The 15,537-nt window shown below is 32.5% G+C and overlaps 1 protein-coding gene across 1 annotated transcript in view; it reads right to left on the bottom strand.

The window, feature by feature from the left end:
• Positions 1-15,217, bottom strand: part of LOC100377483 (extracellular matrix organizing protein FRAS1-like) — an 88,523-nt gene extending 73,306 nt beyond the window's left edge. Inside the window, exons 1-8 of the mRNA XM_085493787.1 lie at positions 15,212-15,217; positions 10,050-10,157; positions 6,729-6,821; positions 5,040-5,199; positions 4,463-4,596; positions 3,519-3,602; positions 1,171-1,275; positions 385-442 (exon numbers count right to left, since the gene is read on the bottom strand). Coding sequence (XP_085349913.1) covers positions 385-442; positions 1,171-1,275; positions 3,519-3,602; positions 4,463-4,596; positions 5,040-5,199; positions 6,729-6,821; positions 10,050-10,157; positions 15,212-15,217 — 748 coding nt within the window. The remainder of the gene's footprint in view (positions 1-384; positions 443-1,170; positions 1,276-3,518; positions 3,603-4,462; positions 4,597-5,039; positions 5,200-6,728; positions 6,822-10,049; positions 10,158-15,211) is intronic.
• Between the last annotated feature and the right edge of the window lie 320 nt (positions 15,218-15,537).

Raw genomic sequence — 15,537 nt, 5'->3', positions numbered from 1 at the left:
TATCATGCACACAATAACAATTATTAACGACGACGACAACGACGACGACGACAACGCCGGACAAAAATTTTCCCTTAATATACATGTACCTTTCCCTTCCATCTTTGATGGTATGGGCAAGGTAAAAAGCACATTGCATTCTGGGAAACAATGAGGTCACAGGATTGGGAAGTTCTCACTCATGTGCACTGTACACAATAACCAAGATTGAAATAAATTTACAAAAAGGATTTTCGAAAAAAACTGTGGAACTGAAATGCAAAGTAATTTCAGAGTCACACCTAAAAATATATATACCTAAAAACAAGTTCCTTGTCAATATATAATAGCACATTGACTAACTAATCAAAGAAAATACTGGTAGCTTTTAGTTATGACTCGTACCTTGGGTTGAGAGACATTCAGCGCAGCATGAATCAGATCTGGTTATCCATTGTTGGCCCTATAATTAGAATCAAATGAAGTTACCAATCCAATACAATCTATATTACACAAATATAATCAGACATAGAATATTGGCTAGTATGGTTTCTCCCAATACACTAAAGTTTGGAACAGCACATGACACAATTGTTATTATCCTCATTCAACGACAGCATCCAGAGTTGTTCCTCCTCTAACTAGCTAAACGAGCTACAAATAAAATCAATTTCCAGCAAAAACATGGATATCAACTGCCATTTAACAAAATATAATTCATGTACTGTAAAATGCTTCATTTTAGCCGGACTTACTTTTCGCTGAAAAGACTTTTTAGGGTGTTTTGTATAGAATTTATTTTCACTGATTGTTGACAAGTCAAACTTTAACTTTATTGACATTATTCATTTTGAATAGAACATAGTCCAATCTATAACTAAATAACAATTCCTAAATACATAAACAAAAACATACTAAAACAGTTTTAAAAAAGGCCTTGGAAAAATCAGGGAATTGATAATTACTGTAATAAATTAATTTAATAAATTACTGTAATTAGTTGAATGTAAAATATAGGAAAAAAGGTATATGCACTGGATTTTATTTTCACTGAATCATTCCTTTAGCGAAAATAACGAAAATTAATTCCTAGCGAAAATAAAGTATTTCACAGTAACATGGGTTATTGTTTCAAAGTATGCAGACTTAGATATAGTTGATGGTATAGGATGAATCAAAAGATGTACATACAGACTTGCAAGCTATCCCATCTTGACAATGTTCCACTGTACATTCAATATCTCCACCTTTACATTTACAATGAGTGCACGGATCCCTTTTCCACTGACTACCATCCTGTGAAAAGAAAACAATATGGAAGCTATAAAAACAAAGTAATTTTCCATGCAATACACTGAGGTTGATGTGACTGAAAAAAGTTCTTTATTTAATAGTAGATGTTGCACATTCATAACAATACTGAACAGTGGATTAGTGCTGGAACATAGCAATAATTATTTAAAACAGTGTCTGCATGATAGATCGTTTAGGTGGTGGAGAGGAAATGATCGTAACGTTATGAGTGCACAACTTATTAGCATTATTTCAATTAAAAAATAATATCCTGTTTGTTGAACAAAATATAGACTGGACATTATATTTGTACATTTTAAAGCGGGACGGTCCCAAGTGACAATAACAACACACGCTAAAAACGCAAAGGCTCATGCGCAGACGCTTGTTTGTAAACAATGACATGCTATGGCCATCTGACGACTATAGCAGTTGACGACTCCCTCGCTTTAACCCTACAAGTGCAAGTAGGTAAAAATTTCACTAAATTTCATCATAATTTTTTGACTAAGTTCAGATATTTCTTTTACTTTTTGTACAAGTACTAATATTAATTTTTGTAGATGGTGACAAAAGTTGACAATTGTGTTCAAAGGGTTAAAAGGGTATAAAAATAACATGTAATGCACATGCTGGGAAAAATGTAGAACCCACAATTTGTATAATTTTTCATGTGGGGAGGGGCAAACTGCACCAAATCAAACTATTAAAGTGACTTTATCTGAAAAATTATAATATCAGCGAAATTTATTCATATAAAAATTCCAATAAAATATATATATTGGGAAAAAAATGGGTCAATGCATTGTCTAGTATAATAGACATGGAACAGACAACTGATAATTCAACCAATTTAATTTTTCTCTAACAATTTAATTCAACAACAAATAAATGTTTCTTCATAATTGCATTAACAGAGGGATTACAGTACTTACAGACAAAATACCACTGTGACAGTTAAGTAATACTATATGTAAACAAACACTCAGTTCTGAGGTAACAACACCACCAGCACATGCTGGAAATGGTAATTAAATATACTGATGAAAAACATAGACACACAAAATGCACATGTTTTCACACAAAGCACACTTTGCTTCCTACAACCAAGGTTACCTGATTGCTTGCTAGATTATCCGCCTGTTTATAAAAGTTACAAAACTGAGCTTTGGTTTATTTTCTTTATTCCACAAAAAAAACATGCCCATTTAAATCATTGGTATCATCCGTGACATGGAGAACCTTTCAGGAATGAGAAGACATGAACTGAGAGTAATACTGAAGGAAACAAAACAGTGGTATTATCCAAAGATCTAGTTGCTCACACAAAATGGCAATAAACCTCTCAGTAGATGGCATCATACAATCAAACTAATTTGAGATATACATATGACATTATGACATATAGATATGATATTTCAAAAGAAAATGTCAGTTTTGTCAATTAAATGAAATAGAAAATGAAGAGCACTTCCTTCTTAAATGCGGTCTCTATAAAAAGAAAGAAATGAGCTTCTCAAAAATTTGCTGCTACCAACAAAACTTCCCGACAAAGAAAAAAATAGTTGCAATACTAAACAATGGTAGTAAAAAATTAGCTCCTCAAATTGCTAAGTACATACATGATTGTTTTAAAATCCGAGAGAACAAATTTAAAAAAGTACCACCAGCTGCCTCAAAATGAATAAAAACATTTACTTTCATTTATTATATTTTATTAATAACTTTGTTTTATACTCTTTTAATCTCATTTAATTTTTTTTTTCATTGCTATTACTTTATTGTATTTTATAATCAAAGTCCCTAAGAAGATACGATAACAATAAAGTAATTATTATTATATTATTATTATTACATTGAGAAGTCAACAAGAGATGCCTTTTTGAAAATCATACACAAAATCCAGCAACCAATCAACCATATAGCTACTGGTAACAAAACCAGCTGCTACTCACGGCATCCATTCTAATGATTACAGGAATTCTACTCCAAATATAAAGTTTGGTATCATTCTTACTAAAATAGTTTAAAATACATGCATAAAGTCCCCGCTCAAAAAAAGGCTGTTTTAGAAAAGAATCAATATGTGAATTAAAGTGAAGCCAGGAAAAAAACATACTGGTGTGAAACCTATAAATAAGCATACAAATTAAAGTACATGTTACACTGTTTATGGTACAATCTCCGTCATTTATCAAGCATGAGATTAGTACACCAGTCATTTACTCCCATCCCATAATACTAACCTCATATGTTTGTCCACCATCTGAACATGATGGTCCGACACATTCTGGACAACATTTTTCAGGTTTTACAACCACTTGTTCATGCTTTTGAAAAAAATAACAGTTATTTATATTATATTATATTACTTAGTATGTCCTTTAGATAAGTACGACTACTATTAAAGACACCAACATGCATCACTAGATCCAGATCATTTATGAAATTTGTTCACCTTATTCCAATATTTGTACCTGCTATAGGTTCAATGCATAAATACGTATAGACAACATACAAGGTATGAGACTAGAACACAACATAATTCACACATACATACAAATATACTTTTTCACGAGACTTGATGATACAATGCACAAGAGATACCTGAAAACTACTGAGATATCGAGACATCGACAGAACGAGATATTTGCTCTATTAGAAGTGCATCTCCAGCAGAGACGTATACTGAATTATATAAAATGACTTATTTAGACCATAAAAATACCAAGTATGTAATTTACGTAGGAGCATGTGTTACTGAGAGAGCAAATATCAAAAATGTGGTCAATAAACTTTCTAAATAGCTGCCTAGAATTCAATGAGAGTGTAAGCCAAAAAATTATTTTTGTCACTCAAATAGATTCTTTCTCTCCAGTCATCTCAGTGCCTGTTTCACATACAAGGGTTACTGAAAAGAATGGAACGCTATTTGTGGGAAAAAAACAAGTGTTGTGGTTTTTTGCTCCCGATAAAATCGCGGTGACCATTTGCGAATACAGAAATCTGTAATCACATTCAAATTACACACAAATCACTAATAATGTATTCTGCACATACTGGTTAACAGCTACCGGTAATTTTTTGTCAGTGGATATATCTGAGATTAGGTGAAAGAACCAGAGTAGAGCATTTACTACATCAATATTTTTCCTAATTCACTATTATAACGTATTTTGCAGTATCCTACCTGATTGCAAATTAGTGGTGGACAGTCCGCTACAAAACACTGCACGCTACCATCCTTACACCGACATCTTGTACACGAGACAGGACTCCATTCACTTCCATCAGTGTAACTTGTGCCACCATAGTTACAAGGTCCTATAAAACCAAACATGGAATTTTTCAAAATAATCCTTTTTTTAATATATTTTGTCAATTGTCAAGGCATGTCAAATAAACTTCATAGAAATCTAAAATAAACTGTTTGGTTGAAACTTGTGAATAATTAAATAGGTTACAGTTAATCAACGATCACTTGAAAAAAAAGATTTGAACAGACCTTAGATGCAAATGGCTGCTAAGCAAAAAACAACTAGCTTTTTTGCCACAATGACCAAATAGCAAAAAGACACCATGGACCGAATAACGAAAAAGAATACAACACTATTTTGGGGTCAAAAACAAGTCATGTGACTCCCTTTCTCTCAATGACATCTCAGTCCAAATATTTAATTTGATGATTTGCGTTTATTATTGTCAATTCTATTATAAATAATTCAACAAAATTAAAACAAATGTTATTGCTGTTTGACAATACTTACTACCAACAGATATACATTTTGGACAGCAATCTTCCTGGGTGTGATGATTAGCTTGTCCTGCTGTACATCGCAGCTGAGGACAACTCTCATTTTGACAGTCTAAAATCCCATTAAAACAAAAACATTTTTCACACTTTGAAGGATTGCTTTCTGTGTTATGCTGAGAAGAAAATAAATTATAAAAGAATAGTTAATAAAAATTATAGTTTACACACTGATGTTTAGTAAGCTCAATGTCATGTAATTTAAATCTGTAAATTAGGTCATGTGATCATAACTGACATATGTAAATTAAGTCATGTGACATGTCAAAAGTTACATGATTTACATCATCTGAATCGCTCTGTTTCGTTGAAGCTGTGCAAGCTTGTGTTACAAAAAGCTGTATTTGATTTCAGTTAAACTGAATGATTAGATTTGGCATGACAATAAGCTGAATCCATCAATCAGCATTCCAGTAACAAAAACTCGCATCAATTTAAATTTCAACCAATGAACTGTGTCGTCTCATAGCTTTACAGACAAAAACACATGATCGTTTTACAATGGTAACTTGACTTTGTGGTTGTTTTGCCATGGAAACCATCAAAGCATACGCCATTCAGTTTGACTTCATTGACAGTGAATCCAGATTTACAATGGGAATAATGGGAAGCTATAAAGGTGTGGCGACAGCCGAATTAATGAACCATGGCTGGCAAAGATGGGATGATTTAGTACTGAAATATAGTGTGAAATTGTGTTACATGTGTAACTATTATGCTAATAAAAGTAAATTTAAAATGCATTTTGCGCTATGGAAACCACAGCTAAATTTGTGCTTATTATTTTGTTGGCTCAAGGGAGTCCTATTGCATGGGACGCCCCATTGATTAAGAAAGAGAACCTGATAACAAATCATAACTTCTGTTATCAAAGCAACAGTGAGAATGCCACCATGCAGTTTCTCCAAACATATTGATGGAAAACATATTTAACAGATCAAAAGGTTGTTTTGGGTTACATGGTAATTAAGTTTCATATCGTGTGATGTAACAAAATACTAAGATGTGGTCGATTCAGTGAAAAGTTATTTTGCTATTGGCAAGATCTGATGTCAATTTGTGTGTATTTTTAATGAACAGAAATGTGCAAAGATAAACATAACAGAGACAAGTAACTAGATCTAATGTAACTGTGTCACATATCCACCAACCAAGACAGATTTGATGCTGTGAGAATCAAACTCATAATCTCCAGAATACACACTAAAATTCAAATAACAAGCAGCCTCTCGACTGAGATATCTCTGCTGCTAGCAATGCATATTTCACTTACAGAATTGATATCATCACAAAATTAACATATCTGAAATCAGTTCATGTGAGGTACCTATATGTATAGTATCAAAGCAATGAGACTTGCTGTTTCCAACATAAAGTCAAAAATATAATTTATTACCAAAAATGAAAAGATATTACCCAGTATTACCAAAAATGACAAAAATATTAATCAAAATCAGAGAATTGAATATATCATCATAAAATGAACAAATCTGAGAGAGGTCTGCCCAAGGTACATATACACAAAGTATCAAAGCAATCAGTGGTTGTTATCAAGAAAATGACGATGGACAACGGACAATCACTCATATGATAAGCACCGCTTGACAAAGTCAACAGCAGAGCTAAAAATTCTCAATTTACTTACCCCAATTATAGTATCTGAATTATATTCACATGATCCCTTGTTTGACTCACACTGCGGACAACACTCATTCGGTAAAATTTGAAGACTTTCACCCTGTAAGAGAATAAACTGATTACAGCAGCAGTTATCACATCGGTGAACTACAATTTGAAGTATATTATTATCTGGAATTGTTTATTCTGTACAATAAGGAAAGTTAATACTCTGAGTTATTAAATTATTATGTGCGACATTATCCTAAAAAAACTACAATAAGATTACAATACTTCCAATAAACAGAACATTGCCTGTCAACATTGTATATGTATATGAGCGAGTTGAGCCACAACATTGTATTCTATGGGTGTAAAACTCTAGTAGGATGAGAGCAACATTTTGTAATGAAATGTCCAGCTTACTGTCACTATAGGGACAAATTATTCCTGACTGCACAAAATAAAGTTCCAAATTTTGATAAGGAAAATAGTCAGAATAAATTCATTTTGATTATGGCAAACCATACTCTAGCACCAGCCTTAGCTGTCTTCTTAAAAAAACAGCTATGGAACAAAACAGCAACGACTATCAGTGTATTAGGCTACATTCATTCATTTGTGTTCATTCTATATTCTGTATTCACCATTGGCTGCAAATTATCTTTATTGTTTTTGATTTGTTTTATTTTTTTCAGAAAAGTTTTTATTTTTTGTTTTCTTTTTTAGATTGTAGTTTTTTTTTAATTTCTTTCTGTAAGACCCTTTTTATCCTTTCCTAAGGATTTTATGTGTCTAATAAAAAATAAATAAATAAATAAATAAATAAATAAAGATAGTGTTTGACATAATTGCAACTGTACTTTTACCTTATTAAACTGGCAGGAGACGAGGGCTTGGCATTGTAGTCTATGGGAGTACAAGTTACTCACCATATGGAATTAACTGGCAGGATAAATCTTAGTAAAAGTGGCTTACCGTATTAAACTGGCAGGAGATAGTTTTGCATTGTACTCTATGGGAGTAGAAGTGACTTACATTGTTTAACTGGCAGGAGATAGTTTTGCATTGTACTCTATGGGAGTAGAAGTGACTTACCTTTTTAAACTGGCAGGAGATAGCTTTGCATTGTATTCTATGGGAGTAGAAGTGACTTACCTTATTAAACTGGCAGGAGATAGCAAATTACCTTATTAAACTGACAGAAGATAGCTTTGCATTGTATTCTATGGGAGTAGAAGTGACTTACCTTATTAAACTGGCAGGAGATAGCTTTGCATTGTACTCTGTGGGAGTAGAAGTGACTTACCTTATTAAACTGGCAGAAGATAGCTTTGCATTGTATTCTATGGGAGTAGAAGTGACTTACCTTATTAAACTGGCAGGAGATAGCTTTGCATTGTACTCTGTGGGAGTAGAAGTGACTTACCTTATTAAACTGGCAGGAGATAGCTTTGCATTGTACTCTGTGGGAGTAGAAGTGACTTACCTTATTAAACTGGCAGGAGATAGCTTTGCATTGTACTCTGTGGGAGTAGAAGTGACTTACCTTATTAAACTGGCAGGGGATAGCTTTGCATTGTACTCTGTGAGAGTAGAAGTGACTTACCTTATTAAACTGGCAGAAGATAGCTTTGCATTGTATTCTACGGGAGTAGAAGTGACTTACCTTATTAAACTGGCAGGAGATAGCTTTGCATTGTACTCTGTGGGAGTAGAAGTGACTTACCTTATTAAACTGGCAGAAGATAGCTTTGCATTGTATTCTATGGGAGTAGAAGTGACTTACCTTATTAAACTGGCAGGAGATAGCTTTGCATTGTATTCTATGGGAGTAGAAGTGACTTACATTATTAAACTGGCAGGAGATAGATTTGCATTGTATTCTATGGGAGTAGAAGTGACTTACCTTATTAAACTGGCAGGAGATAGCTTTGCATCGTATTCTATGGGAGTAGAAGTGACTTACCTTATTAAACTGGCAGGAGATAGCTTTGCACTGTACTCTATGGGAGTAGAAGAGACTTACCTTATTAAACTGGCAGGAGATAGCTTTGCATTGTATTCTATGGGAGTAGAAGTGACTTACATTGTTTAACTGGCAGGAGATAGCTTTGCACTGTACTCTATGGGATTAGAAGAGACTTACCTTATTAAACTGGCAGGAGATAGCTTTGCATTGTATTCTATGGGAGTAGAAGTGACTTACCTTATTAAACTGGCAGGAGATAGCTTTGCACTGTACTCTATGGGAGTAGAAGAGACTTACCTTATTAAACTGGCAGGAGATAGCTTTGCATTGTATTCTATGGGAGTAGAAGTGACTTACATTGTTTAACTGGCAGGAGATAGCTTTGCACTGTACTCTATGGGAGTAGAAGAGACTTACCTTATTAAACTGGCAGGAGATAGCTTTGCATTGTATTCTATGGGAGTAGAAGTGACTTACATTGTTTAACTGGCAGGAGATAGCTTTGCATTGTACTCTGTGGGAGTAGAAGTGACTTACCTTATTAAACTGGCAGGAGATAGCTTTGCATTGTATTCTATGGGAGTAGAAGTGACTTACCTTATTAAACTGGCAGGAGATAGCTTTGCATTGTATTCTATGGGAGTAGAAGAGACTTACCTTATTAAACTGGCAGGAGATAGCTTTGCATTGTATTCTATGGGAGTAGAAGAGACTTACCTTATTAAACTGGCAGGAGATAGCTTTGCATTGTATTCTATGGGAGTAGAAGTGACTTACATTGTTTAACTGGCAGGAGATAGCTTTGCATTGTACTGTGTGGGAGTAGAAGTGACTTACCTTATTAAACTGGCAGAAGATAGCTTTGCATTGTATTCTATGGGAGTAGAAAAGACTTACTTTATTAAACTGGCAGGAGATAGCTTTGCATTGTATTCTATGGGAGTAGAAGAGACTTACCTTATTAAACTGGCAGGAGATAGCTTTGCATTGTACTCTATGGGAGTAGAAGTGACTTACCTTATTAAACTGGCAGGAGATAGCTTTGCATTGTACTCTATGGGAGTAGAAGTGACTTACCTTATTAAACTGGCAGGAGATAGCTTTGCATTGTATTCTATGGGAGTAGAAGAGACTTACCTTATTAAACTGGCAGGAGATAGCTTTGCATTGTATTCTATGGGAGTAGAAGAGACTTACCTTATTAAACTGGCAGGAGATAGCTTTGCATTGTACTCTATGGGAGTAGAAGTGACTTACCTTATTAAACTGGCAGGAGATAGCTTTGCATTGTATTCTATGGGAGTAGAAGTGACTTACCTTATTAAACTGGCAGGAGATAGCTTTGCATTGTATTCTATGGGAGTAGAAGTGACTTACCTTATTAAACTGGCAGGATACAGCTTTGCATTGTACTCTATAACATACAACAATATCATTGACACAAGTGCAGAAGTTACATGGATCAGATTGCCAAGCACTGCTATTCTGAAATATATCAAAATACACAAAAAAATATGTAAACAAAATATCATTTTATTTTTTCCACAAGTAACATATACATACCAAATTATAAATTTCAGAATATGGTTAACATTTACAGTATATATATGGTTTACAACAACAGTTCATTGGTTGAGACATTAAGATTTAATTTCAAATCTCCCTCAGTAGAAGCCTGATAGTTTTAAAGTTTTAAAGTTATTATTCACCAATACTCCTGAAGTTCAGATCAACAACATCACTGATGCAGTGTCAGAAAGCAATCATTCATACACTAAGATTACTGTGTACATTAATACAGTAAATTAATCAAAGAAAGCTTAGAAAGAACTCATGTGTGCTGAGAGTATTGGAGGAATTAACAATCAATACAAAGATTAGCCTTTCAAACAAGAGTTTGACTGTTATTTGAGATGCACAACATAAAAACAATGTGATCCACAGGATTGAAGTTTATAATACTAACAGAAAATAAATTTATAGTACATCTGTGGTTTTAAGTCTAATTTATTCAAGAGCGTCTCCAGCACAAGTTCAATTTAAATCTGATTTTTTGAGATACCAGAAATTGGCTAGCAATAATTAGATAATTGATATGCATGGGTTTCAACATTAAACTAATCATGTCTCTGGATTACCCCAGAGCATCTACTGTATGTACCAAATTTCAATGATATGTACAAATTAGGCAAACTAGGCAATTAGTATGCTTGAATTTCAAGCTTAAAATAATTTTTAGCATTGTCCCCATGAAACTTATATGCTAAATCTTATTGAATCGCAATAATTGCTTTTTGAGATTTAGGTAGAAAATTTATTAATTATTATGCAAATTAGATAATTATTATGCAAGTATTTCAACCCCAAACTAATCAGGTTTGTGTATTGTTCCAGATGTGATGATTGATTCTTAAAATAAAATTGGTGGAAAGCCAATAATGCAAATCAGGTAATTATTATGGTTGTATTTAAACCCAAAAATAATTATGTCTTTGCATTGTCTTTATGTACCAAGATTCATTGAAATAAGATGATTAGTACTTGAGATATTGGAGGGAAATCTTAAAACTATTTATTTTGCAAATCAGGTAATTAATATGCACATACTTTAACATAAAACAGGTCTGCACAATGTTAAAGAGCATCCACATAGCAATTTTTATTGAAATGTGATTAGAACTTGAGATATCAGTAGAAAGTCTAAAAATTATGAATTATTATGCAAATTGGGTAATTAATATGCACAGATTTTAACATAAAACAGGTCTGCACAATGTTAAAGAGCATCCACATAGCAATTTTTATTGAAATGTGATTAGAACTTGAGATATCAGTAGAAAGTCTAAAAATTATGAATTATTATGCAAATTGGGTAATTAATATGCACAGATTTTAACATAAAACAGGTCTGCACAATGTTAAAGAGCATCCACGTAGCAATTTTTATTGAAATGTGATTAGAACTTGAGATATCAGTAGAAAGTCTAAAAATTATGAATTATTATGCAAATTGGGTAATTAATATGCACAGATTTTAACATAAAACAGGTCTGCACAATGTTAAAGAGCATCCACATAGCAATTTTTATTGAAATGTGATTAGAACTTGAGATATCAGTGGAAAGTCTAAAAATTATGAATTATTATGCAAATTGGGTAATTAATATGCACAGATTTTAACATAAAACAGGTCTGCACAATGTTAAAGAGCATCCACATAGCAATTTTTATTGAAATGTGATTAGAACTTGAGACATCAGTAGAAAGTCTAAAAATTATGAATTATTATGCAAATTGGGTAATTAATATGCACAGATTTTAACATAAAACAGGTCTGCACAATGTTAAAGAGCATCCACATAGCAATTTTTATTGAAATGTGATTAGAACTTGAGATATCAGTAGAAAGTCTAAAAATTATGAATTATTATGCAAATTGGGTAATTAATATGCAAAGATTTTAACATAAAACAGGTCTGCACAATGTTAAAGAGCATCCACATAGCAATTTTTATTGAAATGTGATTAGAACTTGAGATATCAGTAGAAAGACTAAAAATTATGAATTATTATGCAAATTGGGTAATTAATATGCAAAGATTTTAACATAAAACAGGTCTGCACAATGTTAAAGATCATCCACATAGCAATTTTTATTGAAATGTGTTTAGAACTTGAGATATCAGTAGAAAGTCTAAAAATTATGAATTATTATGCAAATTGGGTAATTAATATGCACAGATTTTAACATAAAACAGGTCTGCACAATGTTAAAGAGCATCCATATAGCAATTTTTATTGAAATGTGATTAGAACTTGAGATATCAGTAGAAAGTCTAAAAATTATGAATTATTATGCAAATTGGGTAATTAATATGCACAGATTTTAACATAAAACAGGTCTGCACAATGTTAAAGAGCATCCACATAGCAATTTTTATTGAAATGTGATTAGAACTTGAGATATCAGTAGAAAGTCTAAAAATTATGAATTATTATGCAAATTGGGTAATTAATATGCAAAGATTTTAACATAAAACAGGTCTGCACAATGTTAAAGAGCATCCACATAGCAATTTTTATTGAAATGTGATTAGAACTTGAGATATCAGTAGAAAGTCTAAAAATTATGAATTATTATGCAAATTGGGTAATTAATATGCAAAGATTTTAACATAAAACAGGTCTGCAAATGTTAAAGAGCATCCACATAGCAACTTTTATTGAAATGTGATTAGAACTTGAGATATCAGTAGAAAGTCTAAAAATTATGAATTATTATGCAAATTGGGTAATTAATATGCAAAGATTTTAACATAAAACAGGTCTGCACAATGTTAAAGAGCATCCACATAGCAATTTTTATTGAAATGTGATTAGAACTTGAGATATCAGTAGAAAGACTAAAAATTATGAATTATTATGCAAATTGGGTAATTAATATGCAAAGATTTTAACATAAAACAGGTCTGCACAATGTTAAAGAGCATCCACATAGCAATTTTTATTGAAATGTGATTAGAACTTGAGATATCAGTAGAAAGTCTAAAAATTATGAATTATTATGCAAATTGTGTAATTAATATGCAAAGATTTTTACCAGAAAATTAATCAGGTATGTAAATTTCATTGAAATCTGATTGAGATAATGGTGTAACAGACATACATACAGGCAGACTGGCTAACCACAATGACTTCCATTGAGCACTCCCCACACAGGAGCCAAAAGTACTGTCTACAAAACAGTTCAGTGGGGAAGCAACTGAACAATTTCTAACTTTCAACTATAGAGGGTGCTGTTCACAGCCCATCCCAATTTCCCATATTAAGGTCGTTTGGAGGCATTCATCGTAATATTTATCCAAAATTTTTGCTTTTATTTTTTTTTTTAGTTCAAGATGATTTTTTGGAGAGAAGCTGTCTGAACAATTGCAATCATTTTTGAATAATTTCCATAGGAATCCATTGTAAGTTTTTTTATTAAAAATTATATTACATTTGTATATTCATCAAAAAGTACACAAGACAAAAATAAGTACACGTCTGATAATAAAGACGATTTTTCAGCATATGTAAGCCAACAAAATGTTACAATATGATGTTCCCTTTTTAAATGTGTGAATGACCTCCTGTTTGTATGATAATGGTCTTATGGTACAGTAATTGTCTTGACAGTACAGCCAGTACAGTAAAGCCATGCACACCGTGGGAGACACAGGAAACCAGCTGGGTGGTAATGAGCGGTTCTCTTACGAACCAATGGTAAATGGCTAAAAAGCCACCATTTTCATTAGTATTAGGCTGTGTTTTGCACAAAAAGTTATATTTTTTTATCAACAAAAAAATAAATCCATGTTGTAAAAGCCAAGGAAATATGGTGAAAATATTCTACTGATAATCAGTTTATCTGGACGGAGAAAGTATTCCAATCCAATCTAAAACCTGTAGAGGAACACGTACAACAACTCAGCATCTACCTAAGTGTCTGCTTTACTTTAAAACAGTCCCCATGGCTGGCATAATTTGACAGTGTTTATTTTTATTTTGATACAGTAATCCTTTTAAAAAATCTCCAAATCCCAAACATGACAAGCCAAATGCACCATGATTGCCTTCGCCAAGGATCATGTAACAGATAAAATAACCAAAACATTGAAGATTTCCAGATTTGTACAACATAAGGGAACACTGACAGCGACCGCTTTATGCTGTCAGCTAAGTTTATGTGAATACTCAATAGAGCAAGTCTGGTAAGACAATGATAGCAATGTGTTTTAGTTTCATAAGAAGTTTACCGATAAGAATTACATATCACATGAATAAATTCCAGGATTAGACCAAACTCCAAATTCTGCATACCACACTCTATAATCACTAATTAATAATGTAGTACAATGGTTTTTGGAACATGATCAAAAAAATATTAAAGGAACTGGGAAGAATTTTCAATTTTTTATACAGTGTTTTATCAGGAATGCAGTAACGAATAATTTTAAGAAGTACAAGTTTTCTAGTTCTATTATATAATCTTTTCTGTTCCCAATCTGCAAAGTCAAAAAAATTGGTGCTTATGGATTGCATGCATTCATGTGGTTGTGCGACTGAGCGTCCATCCATATCAGCCGTATCTCATGTATGCTTAGACCAATTAAGTTCAAACTTCACACATACATTATATCACATACATTATATCACATACATTATATCACATACATTACATCACATACATTACATCACTTACATTAGATCACTTACATTATATCACTTACATTATATCACATACATTATATCACATACATTATATCACATACATTATATCACATACATTATATCACATACATTATATCACTTACATTATATCACATACATTATATCACATACATTATATACACATGCATCTGTTTCATGATCCTATTCAAGATGGCTGAATGGCGGCCATTTTAAGGCCAAAAATGTATCAACATCACATATTTTTAAGTTCACATGTACATTAGACATGTGCATTTTTGTCACCATCAAATCCAAAATGGCTGACTCACAGTCATCTTGCTTAAACAAATGCAATTCTGCAGAGCCTTATCTCATATGTGCTGGACCAATTATGTTAAAACTACACACATACATCACACATCAGTTACATATCTTGCTTCTATAAAACAAACAGGGACTATGTCATTGACATATCAGGAAAACTTCATTGCAACTTTTCTTACCTATAAACTCTGGATGACAATAAAATAAAGTCTAAATAAACAAAGATATCCAAACAAACATCTAGGTATATTTCAACATTTCAGTGATGAAAGGCTTGTTATATTTTAAAGGGAGCAAATCCTCGAAAATTTTCCGCAATTCATAGATACTC

The sequence above is a fragment of the Saccoglossus kowalevskii genome, chromosome 19 (assembly GCF_978046115.1).
Source record: "Saccoglossus kowalevskii chromosome 19, keSacKowa6.1, whole genome shotgun sequence".
Taxonomy (NCBI): domain Eukaryota; kingdom Metazoa; phylum Hemichordata; class Enteropneusta; family Harrimaniidae; genus Saccoglossus; species Saccoglossus kowalevskii.
Note: the sequence above shows the minus strand (reverse complement) of the source record. Positions and strands in the feature narration are given on the sequence as shown.